The sequence below is a fragment of the Thermomyces lanuginosus genome (assembly GCF_041956635.1).
Source record: "Thermomyces lanuginosus strain ATCC 200065 unplaced genomic scaffold VTN49scaffold_24, whole genome shotgun sequence".
Taxonomy (NCBI): domain Eukaryota; kingdom Fungi; phylum Ascomycota; class Eurotiomycetes; order Eurotiales; family Trichocomaceae; genus Thermomyces; species Thermomyces lanuginosus.
Window position 1 is genome coordinate 216,549 of NW_027192358.1, and position 21,475 is coordinate 238,023.

The following is a 21,475-nucleotide window of genomic DNA, read 5'->3' on the forward strand; positions in this document are numbered from 1 at the left end:
TGATGTCTATCTGGCTGTTACCTTCGTGCGCTGAGGAAACTCTGCACTACGATCTTCAGCGGCTAACCCAGCCAGTGGATCAACATTCAATGTCTTTGGTGCAAGTATGGGAGTTGAGATTGTCATTATTATTACACATGTAGTCGAAACCACCTGGGCATGAATCCATGAGCCCGTGACAATGCCAATGCACTTATGACAGGCGGAGGACTCGGAATCATTCAAAGCTTCTTGTCTCGATACGCCATCCCAAACACCGCCAGGCCATACGTCGCCAACACACTCAAAGCAATCGGTACTGGCTTCCGGAGCCGAATTGCTCGCGGCACCGATGCTCCGCCCAAAACCGTCGATGCCAGCAGTCCCAGTTCTTCACCGTACGGTTGCTGATCCCGCAGCCGCAAGAAACTGAGCAAGTACAGCGCACCCACCGAAAGGCCCGCCGCAATTGACGGGACAGAGCGGGTGCGGGCGTATCCGATGACACCTCCGGTGGAGGTGAGGAGCGAGAGCACGCCAGCGGAATTCTTGGTGAAGTCGGACGAAGGCTTGAGGAGTGGGAGTAGGCAATCAGTCGAAAGGCTCGCTGCTACTAGATAATTGTCAAAAAGGCAGTAGATGATACACTTACCATTGCGGTAAAAACGAGGCTTTCTCTGGTCTGAATCAGTGAGTACGAGGTTGATCCGGGGAGTTGAATAGTCGGAGCTTTTTTGAAACGAGCTCCGGCATCGTCATGCAACTCCAGAGCAAGCACGATAAGATAGCGTGCTGCCTCGGCAAGTCATCGGAAAATTTCCTTATGGTGACAAATTTAACAGGAAACTTCCAACAAGTTCGGTCACGTGGCCTAATGGTAAGGCGTCAGATTTCGGCTCTGAAGATTGCGTGTTCGAGTCGCGCCGTGATCGATCGGTTCAACTTTTTTTTTCTCTTTTTTTTTCGGTTTTGAGCAGCCGGTCAATCGGATCCAAGCTTCGCTACTGCTTGAACTATGTACTGCAACCCCTGCCCCTGGTCATTTGCGCCTCTGAATGTGAAGCAAATATAGCGGCTCGATGACTGAATGGTTTCCGAGACTGTACTCGTGTGGATTACGTACGAGGCTGCTTGGTTTGAGTTCGATTCCTCAAGTCGAGTTGATTTCAACCTGTGCATGCCGTACCTGAGAGGGTTGAAATATATATATACTCCGTACTGTAGTATCTTGGGAGCATGTATTGCGGACGGCCACCATGCGGAGTATTCTTGGCCATAACTTGACTTTGGTTCTGACCTACGAGCCCTACAGCTGCTACCATATATAAATCTGAACTTGGCATGGACTAGTAGGTACTTTGACATGCTTTGACAGGCAGTGACAAGTTTTGACAATTTGACATGGTTTGGCGGGCTTTGACGACATTGGCGTACCATAACATGACATGACATGACATGACGTGACATGATTCTGACATATTCTGACATGCTTTGACAAAACTTTGACATGTGCTGACATGCCTTGTCATGACTTTGTCAAGCTTTGCATCCTCTCACAGACTTGTCAAAACAGTTAAGAGTCGTGCCAGAGACCTGACAAAATTTATCAAAACACCGTCAAAACGCGTCAGTACCTGTCAATGTCAAAGTCCTCACAGACATGTCAAAGTTATCGGTCTCTGACAGACTTGGCATGCTCGATACGATCCGATTCCTGTCAACGCAATGCCTCTCTATGGCACTGATTGGTCTGATTGTATTATTGTTACAGTTCGAAACAGTACTTGTGGTTCTGTTCCGGCACGCATTGGCATGTTTTGATGCAAATTGCTTCGAAACCAAGGAGTACTTCGTAGGGTTTAAAATATCCCCAGCGAGAGTAGGCATGATTTGGAACGATTTGTCGGAAAATTGAGCATCTCCATGAGCAGGAGTTGACCCGTAAGGTTGAGCTACTTTGGTACAGTATCTGCACTGTATTATTATTACTCTTGTCTAATTTGTACCGAGCACTCTTCTCTATGAAAGTCTGATGGGATAAATTCGCAGTCCATGGCCCATTGGCATCGGTCTTATATAGTACATTTATCCCAGTATTCGCATAGATTTATTTCATGGTATCATATTCTTCCTCCCAACCATGTATAATGTCGCCAACCTGAATTCAGTCCAGGACAAACGTACCGGTTTCATGTAGTTTGGCATCGCCAGTGCCTTCACACAGACATTTTCGGTTTGCTACTGCCCGACGTTCCGAGATAACAGCATCACATCGTAAAACAAGTATTTACTCTCCATAAGCTCAATCCGCAGGATCTATTACATCGCCAGAGTTCGTCGTCCGCCGTGCCACTGCAGGCATCGTGGCGTCCACCAGGGCCGTCTCGCCTTTGCGATCGGGAGTATACGCGTACCTCGGCAACCGTGCCATCTTCTCCTCCGGACTGATCTCGTTGTCGGAGTATACCAGCCGTACCTTTGCCTTGCGCGCTTTCTTCTCGTCGCCGCCAGGTTCGGGCTTGGGACTCTGTGGGGCTTCCCTCGCCGCTTCCTCTGCAGCTCTGGCAGCGCCCGAGACGAGTTCGTCGACAGAGCTGGATATCTGCGCGGCAGTCGCGGCGCTGGTTGTGGTCGTCTCTCGGAATGGCATACTGGGCTGACCAGGCTGAGCAGTATAAGCGGGCTGACCAGGAGTATGATGTGGCTGTTGAGCATTGACCGGAGGAGCGCCAAATGATGGTCGCGAAGGTAGACCTGGTGCCGCCGGTAAACTCCCTTGTCGGGGAGCGTAGCCAGGCATATTCGGCGGTGGTGTCGTTGTTGGTGCTGGTTGACCTGCTGGTGGTGCAAACGGCAAAGGAGATGGTGTGGCGCCGTAAGGTGGTGGTGTTTGCCCAGGCTGAAGTTGAGGCGGAGACCCGAACGGGGCACCGGCTGGTGGATAACCTGGATATACAGGGCTTGCGGCATTTGGATATGGTTGATTTGGAGCGCCATACGGTGGCGGATAAGCATACGGTTGGGCGGCAGCAGCAGTTCCTGCTGTTTGGGCCGCTGCAGTTGTCGTCTGGGATTCAGCTTGGGGATACTGCGACGGTTGTCCCTGGAAATTCGCAATTAGCAAGAGCATATTGTATCACAGGATAATACTCGCTACTCACAAATCCACCTGTCGCCGGAGTAGCTTGCCCAGATGCTGCAGGAGTCGCAGTGCCATTTGCTCCCCCTGCGGCCTTCTCCGCCTTCTTGGCCTTGTATTCTGCCAGCTGCCTTTTCAAGTCGGAGATATCCAACTTCGGTCTCTTTCGTGGTGTGCCTCCTGACCCTGGGGGGGGGTTTCCAGTCGCCGCACGCCGCTTGGCTTCCTCCTCTTGATACCGCGAAATGACGCGTTGATTATGAGCCTGGATGATGTCCTCCGGGACACCTTCCATTCCAAAGATCTCGATGTCGAGACTTGCTCGATTCGGAAGCGCATTATCCACAGCAGTCAGCTGCTCTTTGTGCACCTGACTCATATGGACGGACAAGCCTAATCGCACGTTGGTAACTCATTGCGCTCACGATTCCCTCACGGCAGTAACCTACCTCCTGCGGTATTCAATCGTCGCCCACATCTTTCGCATTTGAAATGCTTCGCCTTTTGATGCGAAATCAAAATCTTTAGGTCATCAAAATCTCGTTCGCAATAGTAGCACCATGGTCGCTCCAGGAGGTCTTGGAGGCTAGGGTATGCGCGCTTCTTTTTCTTTCCCTTCGCCATTGTTCGTTGGCAACCGGTAGTAAGACACCCGATATGGTTCAGAAAAGACAGCTAGCACTGAACGGTTCTGGATGTAGTTGTAGGGTGTTTGTATAGGATATGATGTCAGTAAGAAGCGTCGAACTGCAGCATGGAGACACAGCTTGTTTCACGCAGATCACAGCCGGACCTTGCTGAGCTCCAACGATTAGAAGTCACGTGACTTCACACTTTAGGCAAGAGCCCACAGCCACCCCCATTCTTGAGCCTTTTGCTACCCTCGAGCTTGTCTCCCTCGGCTCATTCATCTCGGAGGTCCATTTCACACACAGTTCTGCTCAGTTCACACAGTTGAGAAACTGCTCCACGTGGACTTTTATGTTTTGATGCTGACTTTGGGCAAGGCATCCACCGGCATCCTGTTGACCTCATCTAGTTGTTCTCAAGGCTGCGCTCCGTCTCTCAAAAAGACTCGTGCTTGCACTTTTACTCCTCCGGTGCCGGAGATGGGCGATTTGGAATGGGTATGGGCCGATCGATTTAGAGGAAACTGAACCAGCACACAAAAGTTTTTGAGGACATTTAGAGACGGTTTCATACAAGATGTTGGAGGGTGTACTTGCCCCAAGTTCGTATCGGGATATAAATGGCTCAGGGCGGTTTCTCAACTGTGTCTACTGGGCAGGACTGTTTCTAATGATGTGATTCCAGTCTCTTGCGGAATTTGGGAGGAAAATGTGGATTATAGACTCAACTTAGCTGGCACTGATGAATCATTTTTTATAGTACAGACCATAATACAGATCGGCTTATGAAGATAATACTGAACGTGCAAAATTAGAACAAGAAGCAACTTAAATCAGCTCCCCTTTCATGTACAACGCCATTTCCATGCTGCGAAGACCGAAGTAGAACCCGCCATGACACTGCCTACATCCATCACACCCTTTTTTTTTCTTTTCCCCAACGCCCCATAATGGCTACTGTACAACCAGATCCTGTGCCACCGAAGATGATAATAGAAGGGATATATAAGATGTCTTCCAGATGAACCATCAACCATAGAAGACCACATAAAGCGAAGGCTCCTGTTATGCATAGTAATCACAAGAGGCCTAGCACGCAGCTAAGAAAGCCGGTGGCTCCGAACAGTCTGGCAGAATCCAGCTGCTCATTGACGATTCGGAGGCGGCATTTGCGGTCTTGTACCGTAGTATGAAACTGGGTAGTGCTCCGACCAAATCATCCGATGCGGAGGCCCCGGCGGCGGCGGTGGCGGCGGTGGCGGTAATAAGTGCGGTGCCATATTTGGAGCCTGCGGGATGCTTGGCTGGAGCGGTGGAAGGTAAGTTGGCGCATGACCATACACCGAATGCGGTGCCGGTGGAGGTAGAGAAGGAGGCGGCGGCGGCGGCGGCGCACGGGCAGATGTCGTAGTGGCCGTAGCGGGTTGAATGGGGGCCAGCTGCACGCCAGAAGTCGTTCCTGAAGAAGCAGGTTCAAGCCGAGGTGCTTTCGACGCGGGAGGATTGGCACCACCTAGATCGGTGGAGGCAGAGGCCGCCGCCGCATTGGCTTTGCGTTTGCGACCGCCTTCCTTCGGACCTTCCCTTGCTTTGCGTTCAGCTTCTGCTCGTTTGTCGGCTTCAATCTGGGCTTTGGTCCGCTTGGGATTGCGGACGCGACCCTCACGGTTAAACCGAACCCAATGGTTTAGCATTGCCTCGGTCCGACGAGGATTCTTGGAGTTGGCAATCTTTTGACGACGTGCCAGTTCCGCCGGATCAAGCACTTCGTCCGGATTCGTGGATAGAGTAGTAGATGACACAGCAGGGGCAGTTGTGGTTGTTGACGGAGCTGTAGAAGTAGCTGTGGTACTGGGTGCCATTACAAGAGTTCCACCCTTTGCTGGTGGTTCCGGAGCGACTGGTGCTTTGGCCTGCACTTCCGTTGGAGCAGGAGCTGCAGTCGTGACCGGGGTCGTCATCTTTGACTGAGAAGCAGTACTGGCCCTTGAGGGTGGACGATGAATAGTCCCACCACGTCCTCGTCCTCGTCCACCTCGTCCCGACCCCGACCTCGACACTGGACGACCGGAATCTGAAGGGGTTGCTTGTCGTTGAGTAGCGTCTCTGGTTCCGACAACCTTACCCGCGCGGGATCGTGTCACTCGTTTGGCTGGGCGGCCTTCCTGGTCGGACTCCACGGCAGGTGTGGCGCTACCGTTCGTTTCACTAGCCATGCTTTGGAGGGCAGCGGCTTCCGACTGAGCAGCCTTTCGCTTGCGTGTCATCTTTCCCTCATAGCCGTGGTTCGGAGGATCTTGGAATTTCGGTGCGTACTCAATCCCGAATTTGCGAATGGTCTTCCAGCCATCTGGGTTCGGGTTGTTGGAGCCGGCCGCTGTTCGCATTTTGCGGAGCTGCGAAGGAGTGGGTCGGAAACCACCCTGAATGAAGGGATCCTGAATGCCGATCATGAACTCGCGCGAATCATGCTTATAGCCGTAGAGCATCGCCTCCTTCTTGTCTTCAAATACTTCTGGTCTTTCCGTGCGACGAGGGTTTGCCGACGCCTTCATCATGTGCCGCGTAGCATATCTCGTTAGGCGGTCAATCGCCTGCCACTCATCTTGCCACGTTTTGAGGGCGTGAGCTGCGTTTGCAGTGACAGCATACAGCTGTTCGTAGGATAGGTTTTCTGGGTCTCGCAAAAGTTCCAGATACTCTTCCACAGGAGTGATCTCCAAGAATTCGCCTTTCTCGACTTTGTTTTTGAGATAGGGGTTCGGCCGAGAAGGAACGTCAGGCGAATCCGATTTTTTGCTGGCTGCCGACCGACTATATGCTTCATTCCAGGTTTGCTCGATGCTTGCAATTTCCTCGTCATAAGATTCATTGAAACGACGAACCTCGTGGAGATTCCAATCCTTCTCGAGGCGTTTCTCAATCGACGCACGCAATGATTGGCGCACGTCATCCCGGAGGCCGTTCTTTTGGGAAGCCTCACTCGTCTCCTTGGATGCGTCTTGTGCGGCGTTGTTCGCGCTCTCGCTCACGCCATCTTCCTCTTTCTCGGCTTCCGTCGCTTCTGCTGTTGCGACTTGGCTATCGGGCAATTCGCCATTCGCGTCAAGGAGCTCGGCCCCGTCCCCTGCCTGAGAGACTGCCGTAGACACCGTTACAGGGCCCGTTTCAGAGTCCGCCGTGACTCCGTCGGCCGGATCGACCTTATCGAGATCCTCCGAACGAGCCATGTGCGGATGCTCCCGAGCTATATGTTCTTTGATAATTTCGTAATCCGAATCGGGTACATTTTCACCATATTTTTCAATGACCTTGCCACAATGCGAGCACTGAACCAAGCGGCTCGCTTGATTCATAGATGGCTCGATTGAGTTAGTGTTGCTGTGGGGAGAGCCCAAGCCACGGCTATTATTGGTCCCGTGCGACGACTGGGTGTCAAAGTCGTCCATGTCATCCGCTGCGGGAGACATGGCGAGGCTTGGTTGTCCAACGCCAGGGACCTTTGAGTGGCTAGTAGCAAATTGGGGTGTGTGCGATCTATATAGATCCCCGTTAGTTAGCTTGATGTGGTGATCTTCTTAGGGGTGTCATGCCAAGCCGCCAATGGCACAAACTCAGATGAGAACACGGAGTATGTCAGAAAGTGTGCAGCAATCGACCGAAGACAGGGGTGAAGGGAAAAAAAAAGGTACAAATTAAAGAGAGTGATCAAGTAAATGAAAAGAGTCATCAGAGAATAATAATGCCAAAATTTGCATCGAAGACAGTGATTATTGGTGAATGAATGCGGCTGGAAAAGGAGATTCAGAAAAAACCATTCGGGGGCGGACGAGACAGAGTTCAGCAGGACTAACAGAAAAACGAGTCTGCTGACGTAGATGAGAAAAGGAGAAAACGCGATCAAAACATACCTGTGAACACAGAATTCAGTTAAACCACGACAATCCTGTCTCTGATCTGCTTCGTAGAAATCGAGACAACTCAGGATGTCCCGGTTTCGTTAGTAGTCCAGCTGGCGTCGATCTCGGCGAGCCGAACGGATCAGCAGTAAGAATCGTCACGGAGGAAAATGCATAAATGAGAAAAGTAAAGAGATCCTCTAGAAGCGATATTCCGGCCGTGCAGAATGAGACCGAATTCCACGCAGCGAATCTGCTGATGTGGAAAAAAGTGATGAAATCTTGAAGCAGAGCGAGAGGTGTACCCCCAGCGGCAAATGGCCAGTCCGCTCTGGGCCCAGTGGGAGACCAAACCGCCAAATCCCACAATCAGAGGCAATTCGCGGTCCTGACAGCCATACGAGAATGCAGAGGGGAGAGGTAAATACAATGATTTGAGAGCAGAAAAGCAGCGCGTACCAGAGTTGTATAGAATCAGAAGTAATACAATAGCCACAATGGGCTCTGGTGGTGAGCGGGAGGCAGGGCGGGTCTGGCATGCTGCCGCCATACCCTATTGGGCGATCATTGACTCCATCAGCCAATCATCATAAATGTTTTATGTGCCTCTTCCGATCCATGAATGATTCAGGTTTTCCAATCCAGACTAGTTCGAACACTGATAATCAGCCTATTTTGGACCGCGTTATTCTGCAGATCTGCTTGGAGCTTGGACAGGAGCATCCTTTGTATTGCGCTCTGTCTATCGTACACGGTGCGCTTTTCAGAAAATCCCGGCCAAACATCAAGATTACGAAAAATACCCGAACTAGGCTAGCAGAAATGATTTGACTTCTCCATAACTCCGTGCTGATTAACCTAATCAGGTAAGGTGCTTGAATTTGTTAACCTAATCCGCGCTTGTCTTTGCCGCTCCGTCCTCTCGGCCGTCTCCAGAATTTGATCACGTGATTTTATAGATCCTTCGCTCGGGGCAGGAACTCTTCCCTTCGACAGTCTCGAGCGTCCTGAAATGGCCCACGTCTGACAGCCTGCGACATCACCGGTTCCGCTCACCGACATCCAATGCAACCAGGAACCGGCTGACGCAGTTGTAGGCGGCCACCGTGGCCGTAATCTCGACGATTTCTTTGTCAGAGAAGACGGCCTTGAGCTCATTGAACAGCTCGTCAGGCACCTTAATGTTCTTGGTCATGGCATCGGCGTAGCGGAGAACGAGCGTTTGCTGTTGATTCAACACGCTCGTGACCTCGGGCTCCACGCCGGTAAGTTGTGCATTCTGAACGATGCGCATCCCTTCCTCGCTGAATCCGCTAGCGGCCAAGATGGGCGAGTGGCTGTCCCATTCGTACCAGGCGCCGTTGAGCACGGCGACGCGGCAAATAGCGATCTCGCGGATGTCGGCGGGGAGGCTCGTTCGGTTGCGAATGGCTCCCAGGAATCCATTCCAGCCGTCCGCAACGGGAAAGGAGTGCAAGAGCGCTCGATCCAGCGCAATCAGTCCTTTCTCACCGCGGCGGGCCAACACGCGTCCTAGGATTTGCTCTTCCTCGGGCGTAGAGGTTGGCGGAGGATTGGGAACGTAGGGAATGCGCATGGTGGTTACTGGTGCGTTGGTATGGTCTGTTTCTGTTGCACAATGGGTCGTGGTTAGCAGAAACGGTCAATGCTCAGCCCATTACCACGAGTCGTCGTACTACCTGGAGTACTCAAGCTGCAACGTCTGTATCATCCAAGTAAATCAAGCAGGGGGCATATCAATTTGGGTTTATAACTCTTGTCTGCCCCTCTCGGGTCATAATAATACTCCGCTTCGGCGACATCCAGATCCACACTCAACCCTCGAGAATCGCGGGGTGAAAGCCGAGCTTCCCAATTCCGACTGTCCGGACGGAACCGATCCTCGACCCCGGCAATTGAAAACTGACTCGATAGTATCAATTCCAGCGTCGCCCAGGGAAAGCTTGAGAAAGATAGACTTCGATAGCGTAAGGGCTGCTCCAGCAGTATTCAGTGCAAATTAAGGGGTGGAAGGGAGAATGGTAGGTACTACTTCACAGTACAAGTGCTATTCTACCATGTTTTGGGGCATTCGGGTCGCCTCCGCCTCATTTAATTTCAGGCTAACACATGTCGGTCGCGATCGCTTTGACCAGACCGTGGGGAATTATACGGAATACTTTTTGGTCTGGCTCTGAACGCAAGCTATCCTAACTTGAACTGCCTGGTTACAAGCATCGCCGTTGCTGGGCCAAACTGAAGTCTTGGCACAAGTCATCAGCTACGGAGTACACCCAAAGACCAGAAACTGTTGGCCGACCGCGGCTCATAGCAAGTTGATTACCTCTTACCGCTTATCATACGAGCAAGATCTGCTCATTCTCTTTTCAAAGCGTATTTCCTGAAATCACCGATTGAAACAGTCCGGACGGCCCCTTAATCCACCATGCCGCCCAAAAGCAAGCCAACAAATGACGAACTGCTGGCTCAGTTCGATGACCTGGGGCTGGACTCGGCGAAGACAGCAAGTACGCAAGCGCCGCGGACATCGACCGACGATCTCAAGTACGATCCGCTTGCCGAACTCGAAGATCTCGCCGCACAACGACCGGTGACCCCACGTTTGTCATCCGAGACACGGGCATCAAAGACCCCGAGTCGCTCGAGCGAGGAGAAGGCTGCGACCGCGCGCAAGTCGATTGAAGCAAGTTCTCGGCCGGCCTCTGCGGCAGCAAAGGAAGACGATGCCAAAACCACAGAAAAGGATTCTACGTCGAAGAGTTCCGGAGGCAGTTGGTGGGGAGGTCTTCTGTCAACGGCGACGGCCACGGCCACGGCCGCAATGAAACATGCCGAAGCAGCAGTAAAGGAAATCCAAAAGAACGAGGAAGCACAGAGGTGGGCCGAGCAGGTCAAGGGCAATGTCGGCGCGCTCCGTGACCTTGGTAGGTCTGCCCCTGGGATATTGCCGGCACCAAGACTGACCCGTCATGTCGTTTAGGTGGTGAACTGCGAACGCTGGCTATGCCGACCTTCACGTCCCTGATCCAAACAATTGCCCCTCCGATTTCGTCCCATGAGCGCCTTCAAATACACATTACCCATGACCTGTCTGGGTACCCCAGTCTGGACCCGTTGATCTACTCCGTCTTCTCTCGTGTCATGTCCCAGGTGGAAGGCGGTGATTTGATGGTCATTCAACGTGGCCAGGAATCCTCGCCGCGACGTAGTTCCGATTCTAGATTCCGCATTTCTACCGCTGGCTGGCACGATGGGCCCTGGTGGAGAACCGTGGTCCCTGGGAGCCCACGGAATATCAACGCCGTGGCAGGAATTGTCGAAGGCACCAAGTTGGCCCGGGCCAGCGCGGAGGCCTACGCGAATGAGTTCTATTCTACGCGAGGCGGGATTGAGGAGGCCGCCAAGCAAGCAACCACGGAGCTGAGCGAGTCCAACCCCGTGCGAAGCAGCGACATCTTTCTCGCGATCCAAGCAATCAGCCAGCCCCCATCCAAGGAGCTCTTCCAGAGCAATCCGTCGGGTGAGAGCCAAAGCTCGACCGGTGGGGTCGTTGAGGTTGCCGACGAACCCGAAAATGAAATCTCCTTCGCGATATACCTGCACGACCCGGTGCACGGGATCGCGTATCATACCATATCGCAGTCCATTCCCCAGAAATGGATCAGCTGGCTAGATGCCCCTGCGCCGGCATCTGCCGAGGACGAATCGGAAGACTATCGCAATGTCCCGCGCGTCACGGTGCCCGAGGACATTGCGGAGATTGTTGAGAGCGGCGGCATTGATCCGCGGGAATGGGTGGCCGAGTGGCTGGAAGAGACAATTTCTCTGGCCGTTGGTGTTGTCGCGCAACGATACGTCGCCCGCCGCATGGGCGTTGGCGAGGGTGGAAATGTCAAGGGCAAGATGCGCGTGGAAAAGATTTCGACTGTAGAGGATGGCGCCGGCGAAGCCGCTCGAGCGCTGTAACTGATCACGTTATGTGTCCTTTATTTCTATACCCTAATGCGATGAAATGCGTGGTGATGTTTTATTGTCCGTCGTTATGTCTACTGTGTTGCAGGTGGTGGTTATTTTTTTTTTTTGGTTGGCTCTTCTTTCTAGTTTGGTCTGGATACCGAAGCTAATCTGTTCTGTGACGATATTGTCAATATCATGCGGCGCAGAGTATCCGTCTATCATCCAGCGCATGTCCAATGCGAGAGTCTAGTAAACCTAACCATTCATCATATCAACCGTCTATCTATGAAAAGGACCGCTCAACAAGGCAATCAAGAGCAAAACGCGTAGCAAATGATATATGGGGTGCTCCATAATCAGGGATCGAGATGGATTTCGCCAGAGAATCCTGGAGGATGCCAGAAATTCGCGAGGAGGGGAGTGACGCTGTTGGTTTGAAAGTTTGGTTAGTTAGTGGATGCTCTGGAAGGGCTAAGGGGTTGATGAAGGCTTGCCTTGTGTATCCATTCAGAACGGTATGCGCATCTGTGCCTTCCTCGGCCGCAGCGAGGCTCTTCTTGATGTCTGATAGCTCTGTAGACCACCGGAAATGTCGTTCGCGGCGGTGCGGCCCTACACCGTTTGGAACTGACGATGATCCAGTATCCCCGTTCACTTTCTCATTGGGAGCCTTCTCCGGTGCAGGGACCTCCGCATACAAACTGCCTTTCGACCATTGGTTGGGAAGCGCACGAGTATACAGGACCGGGCGGTTCTCGACGTCTGCGCGCATGGGTACGTTGATGTTGTATAGATCCACTCCCTCATCCCAATGGTTCCAAAGGTGGTTCACAAGTCGTGCTGACAGGCGCGCCGCCGCCTCGATGACCTCCGGCGGCTGCTCCTCTTTACTTCCAAAGGACAACGCAATCCCTCGTTTCCCGCAAGTAACTGCTTCCAGTGCACCCCCCACGGTACCAGACGAAAGGTTGTAGATCGTTGAGGCGTTGCGACCATGGTTGGGACCGGAAATTACGAGGTCGATAGGTCCGCGGTCGGTGAAGAGGTTGTACAGGCCCAGCTGCGTGCAACTCGCTGGCGTGCCGTTGGTGACGACGACCCAGTCATTGTCTGTGCTCGCCGAATCATCGTCCGTCCATGTCCCGTCCTCGCGGAAGGTGTCGGGATTGACGTAGGAGGCTTTGATTGGTGCTTCGATGATATGCGCTTTGCCGATCCATGAGCGAGACATTGCAGGCACGGCCACAGACACGCGATGGCCCGCTGCTTGCAGTGCGTTCACCAATGGCCGGACATACGGCGATAGCCGTTTGGACGGCGGTCCATCATCGTTCACAACCTGTCGACAATCCAACCATCAGTCAGCTACTCATTGAACTCAAATCAATCGCTAATTGCTCCTTGTCCGGTCAATGAAAACAAACTGCAGCAGTCTTTCAAGGCGAATTCAGGCAAACATACGAGAATATGCATCTTTTTCGCCCGAGTGAGGGCTGATGATTACCCCTCCAGTATCCGCGTCTTCAGCAGCACGCGCCGATGCAATCGCAGCTACGGGCAATACGCATGGATCAGCCGCAGACCAAATCGATCCTCCGACCCTAACCGGTTTATATCCTGACCCGCGGAGCTGGAGCCGAATGCGCCTGACCGGTGAACCGAGCGAGGGTCGCCCTCGGCGACGCTTCCCGGATGACCGTTCTCCGGTGAGAGCCTCTCGCTGCCATTCCATCCAAGAACAAGAAATAGCTCCATTCCTCCCCGCCTCCCGGTGAAGGATGGACCCGACGGATGCCGCTGTGTGCCTGAATCAGGCATCCACAGCGATAAGCCCAAGATAAGCCTTATCACCACGTGATAATTTTTGCATGCTCAGGCAGGGAAAACTGTCCTCGACTGGTGGATCTCATGGGCCTATGGCGCAACGGTAGCGCGTGTGACTCCAGATCACAAGGTTGTCCGTTCAAATCGGGCTGGGCTCAATTTTTTTACAGGGTTCGGTTGGACTTGCCACCTCCCAAGACGTTAGGCATGTTGCCCAGCTGCATACTCGGGAAGAGGAGAAATGCACAGACCGTTTGCTCTGTTCGCGTTCCATTGCCAGATTCCCAGCGGCTCAAATCATTCTCGCTACAGATTCCTTGACAAGGGGTGGATTGAAGGGGTGTCGAATCAGAACATGAACATAACTACCTACTCGGCCGTCACGTCTACCCAGAGCCTCTCGTGAAGAAATTTGAGTTTGCAACCCGTACTTGTAAAAAACTGTTATGTAAATTACAATTTAACTTCGAAGGGAAAAGTCCAAACATTCTGACCGATCCCGTTGGAAGCATGGTTGTGTTGCCACACGTAAAATTGTCATGCAGGAAACAAATACGGTACGATACAGGCATACTTGGCAGTCATTCCATCTTGTCGAGTCAGTCGAGGATGCTTCTTGCTTCCAATTGCCAACCTTCCAAGGTGCTCATCACTCAATTGGCCGCCTCGTCAATGCGGTAGTCAATTCCTCAGGAAGATTGACGACTCCTTGATTCTGCCCTTGGCTGACGTAACCTGGGTTCAGTATGGAGGAGAAGCTGGAGACTGGCCAGTGATGCCTGTCACCGAAAATGGTCTCGCAATCGAATTACGTGGGTGATTGCTGAAGCGTCGTGTCGATTATTCTCACCACTTCTGATTCGACACTTTTTGCTCGTAATCGAGTTTGGCGCGGTTCTGGACGGGCTGGGAGGAGTATGGATCGAGATGGGAGGGACCCCGCCGATATCGCAGCGATCACTTGACACCAGAGGGGAGTCTCTTGGCGCCCCAGAGGAGCCAAAATTTCGCACAGGAATGCCATGATTCAACACGAAAATGGATTGCGGAAGCATGCTGGCTCTGCCACCATTCTCTCCCAGCCCGTTCCTGAGCCTTGGGAGACCCTGACCCAGCTTTTCAGGGGCGAAGAACACCGACCATCAGCCTAGAAGACGCGATCGCCGTGATCGTTCTCGGCTTGCAAGTCAGAGCGGTTTCGGGACCCCGACAGGGTGGGCCGCGGCCAGTCAGAACTCCGTATGCTCTCCGTACTCCGCGGAGTCCGCCCTGGCCGGTGCATGTTAGCGGGGCGCAAGGCCCTTTGCGCATCTTGGCTGGAAAATCTTTGCTTTTTTCTGGTGGGGAAAAAACCAGCCCCGACGGTCGCTTCATGGTTTGCTCCATAGAGGTTAGCCAAAAAAGACCGTGTGTGATCTCAACGGGCCCCTCCCCTCCCCCAGCGCGAGTAGAATTGCCAACTCAGCCCTGCTACCGCCCTCAAAAGCAGAATTCCGCACCTCGAATCTCGCCATTGTTTCAATCCATCCGTCTTTCAATCATAACGCGAAACAAGGAAGAAAGCGCCATTTTCGAGGGCATTTCTGTAGTCCGACGCTCTGGACCGTGACTGTCCGTGTCCCTCGTCCCAAGCCCTACCGTCAACACTCCATGGTCATGGATGTTGGGGGATCAGACTCCAATTCCAAGTTCTTCGACCTGTGGGAGACTTCCAACCAACTGACGTCCCTGTCCTGGAATCCGTACGACCTCGAAAATCCCCCCGAACTGGACAATTGTCAGGATTCGAACGAGGGCGATGCCGAGCGCACCGAATTGACCTCCGCCTCCGATCCTCCCAGTCGCGACAGTGTGGACGTGCCCCTGCATGAAGTCGCCAACATGACTGCGGATCTCCCCGAAGGAGTCAACTTCGTGGGAGGAACCTTTAGTCCCCAAACGAATCCCTTTTCCGGCGACGATGTATCCCAGCCCGACGCCTCGTGGGCTCAGTTCCAGTTGCCCAACCCTCTGGGGCTGGCCACGCCGCATGAGTCCCTGTATTTCGGGTCGTCGCTTGCAAAAGAAACAGCGAAAGGGAGCGAAGCGGCGATTGTAGATGAGGCAGATGACCGGAAGTCTCGCTTAGAAAACATTGCTTATCAAACCGATACTGTGTCCGCATACCGTCGTCTAGAACAATCCACGGCTGCGTATGGTTCCGACAATTGGGGCACTGCGACGTCCCAGGCAGCACTGTTCCCTACGCAGCAGCTCCCGATTTCGCCGCCTCTAGAGCCGAAGTCTGAGAATGATGGCAGCGAAGAGCCTACCACGACAGCAACGGCTAACTCGCCGTGGTTCACGGAGCTGACAATGCCCATGACACCCAGTCTCATAACTTCTTTTTCCCAGAGCGAGAAATCTGACAATCAGGAAAATACGAATCAGCCTCAGAACACACCACAAGACTCACCGGTCCGTAACAATGGTTCTGCAGGCTTCAGCTTGACATGGTCCACGGACACAGGTAACATCAAGACCGAACTCGCAGATCCTGAGGCCAAGGAGGAAGTCTCTTGGACAGCCGACTGGGGTCAGTCATCGGCGTCTAATTCCTCCAATGCGTCACCAGTGATTCCCAAAGTCAGTGCTTTCATGGTTAGTCAAGATTCATCAGACATGAACTTGACAACTACCACTGCCACCGGCTCCTGGAACCCACCTCGCCATGGCGGAGTAACTCATGTTCCCCTGCTGTGCCAGCCGGCGTCCACGGTGCGCAAGCGAAGACAACGAAATTCGATCATGGGTGTGGAACAGCCCCCTCAACCGAAGCCTCTGCAAATTGTCCAGGAGGATGGGATGGGAGGATCGATTTCGTCGGAGGATTTTGTCGCTCCGCCGCGGGGTGCTCGGCGCAAGGGGCCATTGTCGATCCAAAGCCGGGTGAACGCTGGGGCAAGACGAAAGAACAAAGACACGTGTGTACAGTGTCGTTTGAGCAAGAGAAAGGTGGGTCGGACACGCATTCGTCCAATTTTTGATTTCTTACTGAGTCCTTGTTAGTGTGACGGCCAGTCGCCATGTGATCCCTGCCGTCCGACCCTTCACGAGCAGCCTTGTGCCCGGGCCTGCTTCAGCAATATTGTAGAGTTTGGAACTTGCAATTACATCTGTACGAGGACCATGACCCATCTGAAAGGTTCCGGCTTACTGATATGCGTCAAATAGCGCAACGAGCGATCAATCACATCACCATCAGTGGGAAGAATCGGGTCCGCATGGAGATTCCATCCGCGTTCGATGTGAAGGACTTGGTGACACTGTTGGAATCGCGCCGGGGCAAGTTCAATATCCGTGCAAGTCAGTCCTGGGGATCGCTTTACGTGCTTGACTTGGGCGAAGCCTACAAATTCCTGAAGAGCTTCAGCGAATGCAATGACGCGTCGCAGTGCAATTTCTTGGAATTTGTTGATCGCCGGATCATCGAGTCGAAAGACAAGTCTAAGAACTGGCTTCGCTGCGTGAAGGATTGCGATCCGATGAACAATGTCTACGTAAGTAGATCATAACAACTGCTCGCTGATGAGAGTTTTTCTCACAGAGTACCAGGCGCTCCTTTCGCAGTGGAACAACATGCCAAGCCGTGCGACCTACAGCTTCGTGCCCGTGGATGGCAACGGCGAAGACCGAATCATGGACACGAACAACCCTGAAGATCGCAAGGAGATCCTGCTGGCTGCGCAACTCTCGCGCATTTTCTGCCGCATGCTGGAAGTTGAGGGCTTCCGGAAACTGGAGCGCGATTTCTACAACATCAAGTGGAAACGCATCTCGCTCGACGCGCATACCCGATTCTTGAGCGAGCTCGGGCGCATCCTGCTTACCCTCCGATGGCGAGTATCCTGGTGGAAGCGGCTCGGGGACGGCGGCGTCGAGCCCGATCCTTCCAAGCAACACTACGTTGACCGTGTGCATCTCTTATGCCGGATACTCTACGTGTACTACACTAATGTCATGGCAAAACTGCCTTCCTGGTCCATGTCCGACGTGCCCAAAGGCGTCTGGTCCACGTACGCCGATGCCGAAGAGGCCGTGTGGGATGATTTCCCTCTTGACCCGACCGAGAAGGGATTCCAGCAATGGCTGGACAAGGGCCAGGAGCTCATCGAGAAAGCAGGAGTCCCGAAACGGCTCTCAACCACGATCAAGAGAGCGTAAACAAACATTGTTAATGACGGATCTAACTAGTCTTTGTTCTTTCTGTTCATATTCGAGGAGGAGTTGTATCTGCACAGGGGAGAGGCGTTTGAGATACCCAAGGGTGGCGAGGATGTTGGTTTCAAGGAACATGGCGTACGAATTTGGGCATGAGGGTTGAATATCTGATGCATTTGGCTCGTCCTTCGACATTGTATTGCTCGAAACTGGTTCCGGGCAGAGATTGTTGACTTTTCGGAATTATTTTGTAAATATTAACCAGTTGGCACATAGCGAATCTAGGTATGCATATAATTGAGATGGAAGCACATGATTGTCATGCATGATTTTATGGCCATCCTCTGGCCCAAGACAAATGGGGGTATCATTCAATACAACAAACACATTGAACTCAGAAGCCACCTTGACCATCCCAACCAGATAATTTTCACCAAACTCCTCGCCTCCATTGAAAGACGCAACCTGGAGAGAGAGAAAGGTCATTTCTTCTTGTACTGCGGCCGTTTCTCCTTCATCTTCTCCTTTCTCTCCTTCGCCAACAACTCCAAATGCCCCGCCCGTTTTGCTAATTGTTCTTCCGTCTTCGCGATCAAGCCTGCCGTGATCTTTTTGTTCATCTTATGTTTCTTAATGAGCTTGGACTTTTTCGGAGTGATTGATCGGGGGCCGATCTTTGACGTGGGTCTAAGAAAAGGTTCAATTTGTTAGGCAATCTTTGTCGACTGATCTGATGGGAAGTGATCCCGCCATACTTGCTGGAAGCGCTTGCTTTTTGCTTTTTGACTGCGCCTTGAACCATTTTTGCTGTCCTCGTTGTTGGAAGGAACCGATAATCCAGAGTATTGTGTACGTCCTTTGCTGAAATTGTCAGTATCCAGTCGATCGGGAGCCAAAAAGTCGTAAATCTTATCGTTATCGTATATCACGTGATGAGATAAGACAAACCTCGGAAGCTTTGATCAGTCACGTGCAATGTATATCGCATTGACCCGATGGGTGAACCCGAGGTCATCTCGTGGAGAAAACCATGCACGCGCAACGTCGACCGGTGCGTGGAATCGATGTTTCTGCCATGTGCTTTAGGCCAGCCATGAATGCGCAATCATGAGTCCCTCCAATTTTGCCGCTGCTCAGCAGCGGGTGTTGGAACGTCGCCGACAGCTGGAGGAGAACACACGGATTCGACGCGCTGAGGAACAACAGCAGCAGCGGGCGACAGCGGGCCCTGTTCCACTCAATAAACTCCCGTACCCGTTGAACCGGGTGTCGCGCTCGGGTCTGCAGGTGTGGGATAGGATCAAGGGTCGGGAAGGCACCAGGCCGAGCTATCGGGTTGGGCAGGTCGACTCGGAGTTGTTGGACGAGGAGCTGCTCGGCTTGCTACAGGGACAGGTTGGAGAGGCTCTCAAGTATTTTGGGGTGAGTGCTGTCACTGTTATTTTATATTGGAGGTGCTAATGATTGTCTGTTCAGACCCATATCCGTGACGACTGGTCGAGTGAGATCCAGCTCGTGCTGCGAGCGATACTCTTTAAGCTAGCGCTCTGGGATCATAATACTACATATGGTGCGTCATTGCAAGGGCTACAGTATGTCGATAATCGGAACAAGTCGCCAATTCCGGTCCCGCCCACAAAATGGCAAAAGTCGCTGCACGGCCTGCTCACGGTGCTTGGCCGATACGGATGGGAGAAGTGGGAAACCTGGTTGATGGACCGAGAAAACGGTTACGAAGAGGTATGCCTAGCTCTATTAGCAAGCAATGGATTTTCGACTGATGCCCATGGTAGCCATCACCAAACGTACGCCTCCTGTCGCGGTTAACTAACTTGGCATCAACCGTTCACTCTTGCGCCGCTTTTGCATCCTTCCTTGTTTTCCTTGTCAATGGCCGATATAGAACTTTGGTCGATCGCATTCTTCGGATGCGGCTTGCACCTCCCTCGAGCCAGGTCAGCCGCGAGGTTTCATTCGAGTATCTCAATCGCCAGTTGGTCTGGCACGCATTTACGGAGTTTTTGTTGTTTCTGTTGCCGCTCGTAGGTATTGGCCGATGGCGGCGTTGGCTGTCGCGGGCCTGGAGGAAAACAGTTATTGCCATGCGGTCGGGTGACGAAGATGACTCGGGGAAGAAGCAAGGACAATTTGCTTTCCTGCCGGAGAGAACATGCGCGATATGCTACCAAGCGCAAAATCCCACCTCGACATCAGAAGCTGACATCCTGAGCGCATCAGCTGCCACCGGTGGTGTGATTGGGTCTGCTCAGACCGATATCACGAATCCTTATGAGACAATACCATGCGGTTGCATTTATTGCTTCGTTTGTATCACGGAGAAGTTGGAAGCCGAAGAGGGCCAGGGCTGGATCTGTCTCCGGTGCGGTGAAATTGTCCGACAGTGCAAACCATGGAATGGTGACGTTCTTGAACAGACCCGGCGGAACCCAGGCAGCGGTCGCAGTGTCGGCTTCGTTGTCGCCGATGAGGGTGACGAGAATGCGCCGGCGCCGGAGGAGGACGCCAGCGCTGACGCGGACAAAGACACTAGCCTTGACGGTTTGATAAGCAGCATCGACAACGGACCGGCACTGGAGGGTTCCAATACCTGGGCCGAGGTTAACGCGGCGGGCGACCTTGATGAGGGAGGGTTTGCGTGAATAAACAAAATAATTGCTGGCGAAGAGATTGCACATTCTAGATCTCTTTCACCGCTATCATTTCTCATGTTCCTGATAATTGGATGTAACAGTTACACTACGTCATAAAGCCGATCCAGGGTGCATGAGCACATTCCAACGTCCCGTTCCGCGTTCCGGTTCTTAGAGTGCAAACAAAGAAAAAGCTTTCGGCTTGATATAAAAAAAATTGTCCGACACTGGCACAAAGCTTCCAACTGCTCTTCCATACAGCTTCAAACTATCGATCAGAATGGTCGAAATCACAGTTGAGCTCCTACAGGGAGCCGCCGCTGTCTTGTCGGCCTTTACGTCCGGTATGGTCCATTCTTGCCCACCGAGCAGCAGCCGGAAACTGTATATCAATCAGCAGAGGACAATTTCTCATAATCCCTTCACGCAGGCGGCATCCTCAACATCTCCATCATGACAATCCCAACGCTAGTCCTCCCCAATCCGAAATCTCAAGACAGGCCGAGTTCCAGTCCTAGTCCCGCCTACATTGCACACCAATGGCGCAACGTCTACGATGTCGGCAAAATGATCTATCCTGCTCTGGCACTCACAGCAAGCATCCTGGACCTCGCTGCCGCCCGCGTATGTTACCACTCCCAAGGAATGGGGCCGGAGGAACGAAGCAAGACTGCGAGCCTGAGCGTTGCCGCGGCGTTGCTGACGATATTCATTGTGCCGTATACGATCCTGGTGATTATGCCGGTTAATCGGAAGCTTGATGCGTATCGTGTGCCGCGCGCTGTGGAAGGGAAGAAAGGGGAGATGACGGGGTTGCCGGATGATGAGGATGCATTGTCGGCGTTGCTGGCGAGTTGGTCGCGGAAGAACTTTGTGAGAGGCTTGTTTCCGTTGATGGGTGCAGTGCTGGGGATGGCGATGTTGTTGAATCTGCTATGAGAAAGACATCGAGCTTTGGGCAGTCTGAGTTCATGGTTTGTAGGAAAAAACTGACTTGGGTGGCTATAGTTGGGAGATTGTATGTAGTCTGGGATGTTCAATGCAGTGAATACGTTGCTTTATCAGATCTAAATAGTGAATTGCGTGTAACAGACGTCATTCACATGATTTTCCTCGATCCGACCTGGGGATCCCCCGCATCGGATCAACTCCGATCAAGCGGGGAAGATCGAGATC

The 21,475-nt window shown here is 52.7% G+C and overlaps 11 protein-coding genes and 2 non-coding genes across 13 annotated transcripts; 6 read left to right on the forward strand and 7 right to left on the reverse strand.

Annotated features, from left to right (window-relative positions):
- Window positions 1–221: 221 nt before the first annotated feature.
- VTN49DRAFT_1999 (uncharacterized protein) lies at window positions 222–634 on the reverse strand (the record flags this gene model as incomplete). The annotated part of the gene is made up of 2 exons (XM_069409674.1): window positions 222–548; window positions 632–634. The coding sequence occupies 2 exons, from the start codon at window positions 632–634 to the stop codon at window positions 222–224; spliced, it is 330 nt and encodes a 109-aa protein (XP_069269756.1).
- Window positions 635–839: 205 nt separating this feature from the next.
- On the forward strand, window positions 840–911 carry VTN49DRAFT_t30. The gene has a single exon. It is a non-coding gene; the product is annotated as a tRNA-Arg (tRNA).
- A 1,370-nt stretch (window positions 912–2,281) lies between these two features.
- VTN49DRAFT_2000 (uncharacterized protein) lies at window positions 2,282–3,742 on the reverse strand (the record flags this gene model as incomplete). Its single annotated transcript, XM_069409678.1, has 3 exons — window positions 2,282–3,082; window positions 3,141–3,511; window positions 3,568–3,742. 3 exons carry the CDS (start codon window positions 3,740–3,742, stop codon window positions 2,282–2,284), a joined length of 1,347 nt encoding a protein of 448 aa, XP_069269757.1.
- Window positions 3,743–4,892: 1,150 nt separating this feature from the next.
- On the reverse strand, window positions 4,893–7,217 carry VTN49DRAFT_2001 (uncharacterized protein; the record flags this gene model as incomplete). The annotated part of the gene is made up of 1 exon (XM_069409679.1): window positions 4,893–7,217. The coding sequence occupies one exon, from the start codon at window positions 7,215–7,217 to the stop codon at window positions 4,893–4,895; it is 2,325 nt and encodes a 774-aa protein (XP_069269758.1).
- Window positions 7,218–8,685: 1,468 nt separating this feature from the next.
- On the reverse strand, window positions 8,686–9,243 carry VTN49DRAFT_2002 (uncharacterized protein; the record flags this gene model as incomplete). The annotated part of the gene is made up of 1 exon (XM_069409680.1): window positions 8,686–9,243. One exon carries the CDS (start codon window positions 9,241–9,243, stop codon window positions 8,686–8,688), a length of 558 nt encoding a protein of 185 aa, XP_069269759.1.
- An 849-nt stretch (window positions 9,244–10,092) lies between these two features.
- Window positions 10,093–11,633, forward strand: VTN49DRAFT_2003 (uncharacterized protein; the record flags this gene model as incomplete). Its single annotated transcript, XM_069409681.1, has 2 exons — window positions 10,093–10,591; window positions 10,648–11,633. 2 exons carry the CDS (start codon window positions 10,093–10,095, stop codon window positions 11,631–11,633), a joined length of 1,485 nt encoding a protein of 494 aa, XP_069269760.1.
- Window positions 11,634–11,980: 347 nt separating this feature from the next.
- On the reverse strand, window positions 11,981–13,097 carry VTN49DRAFT_2004 (uncharacterized protein; the record flags this gene model as incomplete). The annotated part of the gene is made up of 3 exons (XM_069409682.1): window positions 11,981–12,050; window positions 12,119–12,963; window positions 13,086–13,097. The coding sequence occupies 3 exons, from the start codon at window positions 13,095–13,097 to the stop codon at window positions 11,981–11,983; spliced, it is 927 nt and encodes a 308-aa protein (XP_069269761.1).
- A 78-nt stretch (window positions 13,098–13,175) lies between these two features.
- Window positions 13,176–13,442, reverse strand: VTN49DRAFT_2005 (uncharacterized protein; the record flags this gene model as incomplete). Its single annotated transcript, XM_069409683.1, has 1 exon — window positions 13,176–13,442. The coding sequence occupies one exon, from the start codon at window positions 13,440–13,442 to the stop codon at window positions 13,176–13,178; it is 267 nt and encodes an 88-aa protein (XP_069269762.1).
- A 92-nt stretch (window positions 13,443–13,534) lies between these two features.
- Window positions 13,535–13,606, forward strand: VTN49DRAFT_t31. Its single transcript has one exon. It is a non-coding gene; the product is annotated as a tRNA-Trp (tRNA).
- A 1,498-nt stretch (window positions 13,607–15,104) lies between these two features.
- VTN49DRAFT_2006 (uncharacterized protein) lies at window positions 15,105–17,651 on the forward strand (the record flags this gene model as incomplete). Its single annotated transcript, XM_069409684.1, has 4 exons — window positions 15,105–16,442; window positions 16,497–16,605; window positions 16,662–16,987; window positions 17,043–17,651. 4 exons carry the CDS (start codon window positions 15,105–15,107, stop codon window positions 17,649–17,651), a joined length of 2,382 nt encoding a protein of 793 aa, XP_069269763.1.
- A 479-nt stretch (window positions 17,652–18,130) lies between these two features.
- On the reverse strand, window positions 18,131–18,450 carry VTN49DRAFT_2007 (uncharacterized protein; the record flags this gene model as incomplete). The annotated part of the gene is made up of 2 exons (XM_069409685.1): window positions 18,131–18,335; window positions 18,404–18,450. The coding sequence occupies 2 exons, from the start codon at window positions 18,448–18,450 to the stop codon at window positions 18,131–18,133; spliced, it is 252 nt and encodes an 83-aa protein (XP_069269764.1).
- Window positions 18,451–18,755: 305 nt separating this feature from the next.
- On the forward strand, window positions 18,756–20,308 carry VTN49DRAFT_2008 (uncharacterized protein; the record flags this gene model as incomplete). Its single annotated transcript, XM_069409686.1, has 3 exons — window positions 18,756–19,070; window positions 19,125–19,388; window positions 19,442–20,308. 3 exons carry the CDS (start codon window positions 18,756–18,758, stop codon window positions 20,306–20,308), a joined length of 1,446 nt encoding a protein of 481 aa, XP_069269765.1.
- Window positions 20,309–20,579: 271 nt separating this feature from the next.
- Window positions 20,580–21,238, forward strand: VTN49DRAFT_2009 (uncharacterized protein; the record flags this gene model as incomplete). Its single annotated transcript, XM_069409687.1, has 2 exons — window positions 20,580–20,643; window positions 20,730–21,238. 2 exons carry the CDS (start codon window positions 20,580–20,582, stop codon window positions 21,236–21,238), a joined length of 573 nt encoding a protein of 190 aa, XP_069269766.1.
- Window positions 21,239–21,475: the final 237 nt, after the last annotated feature.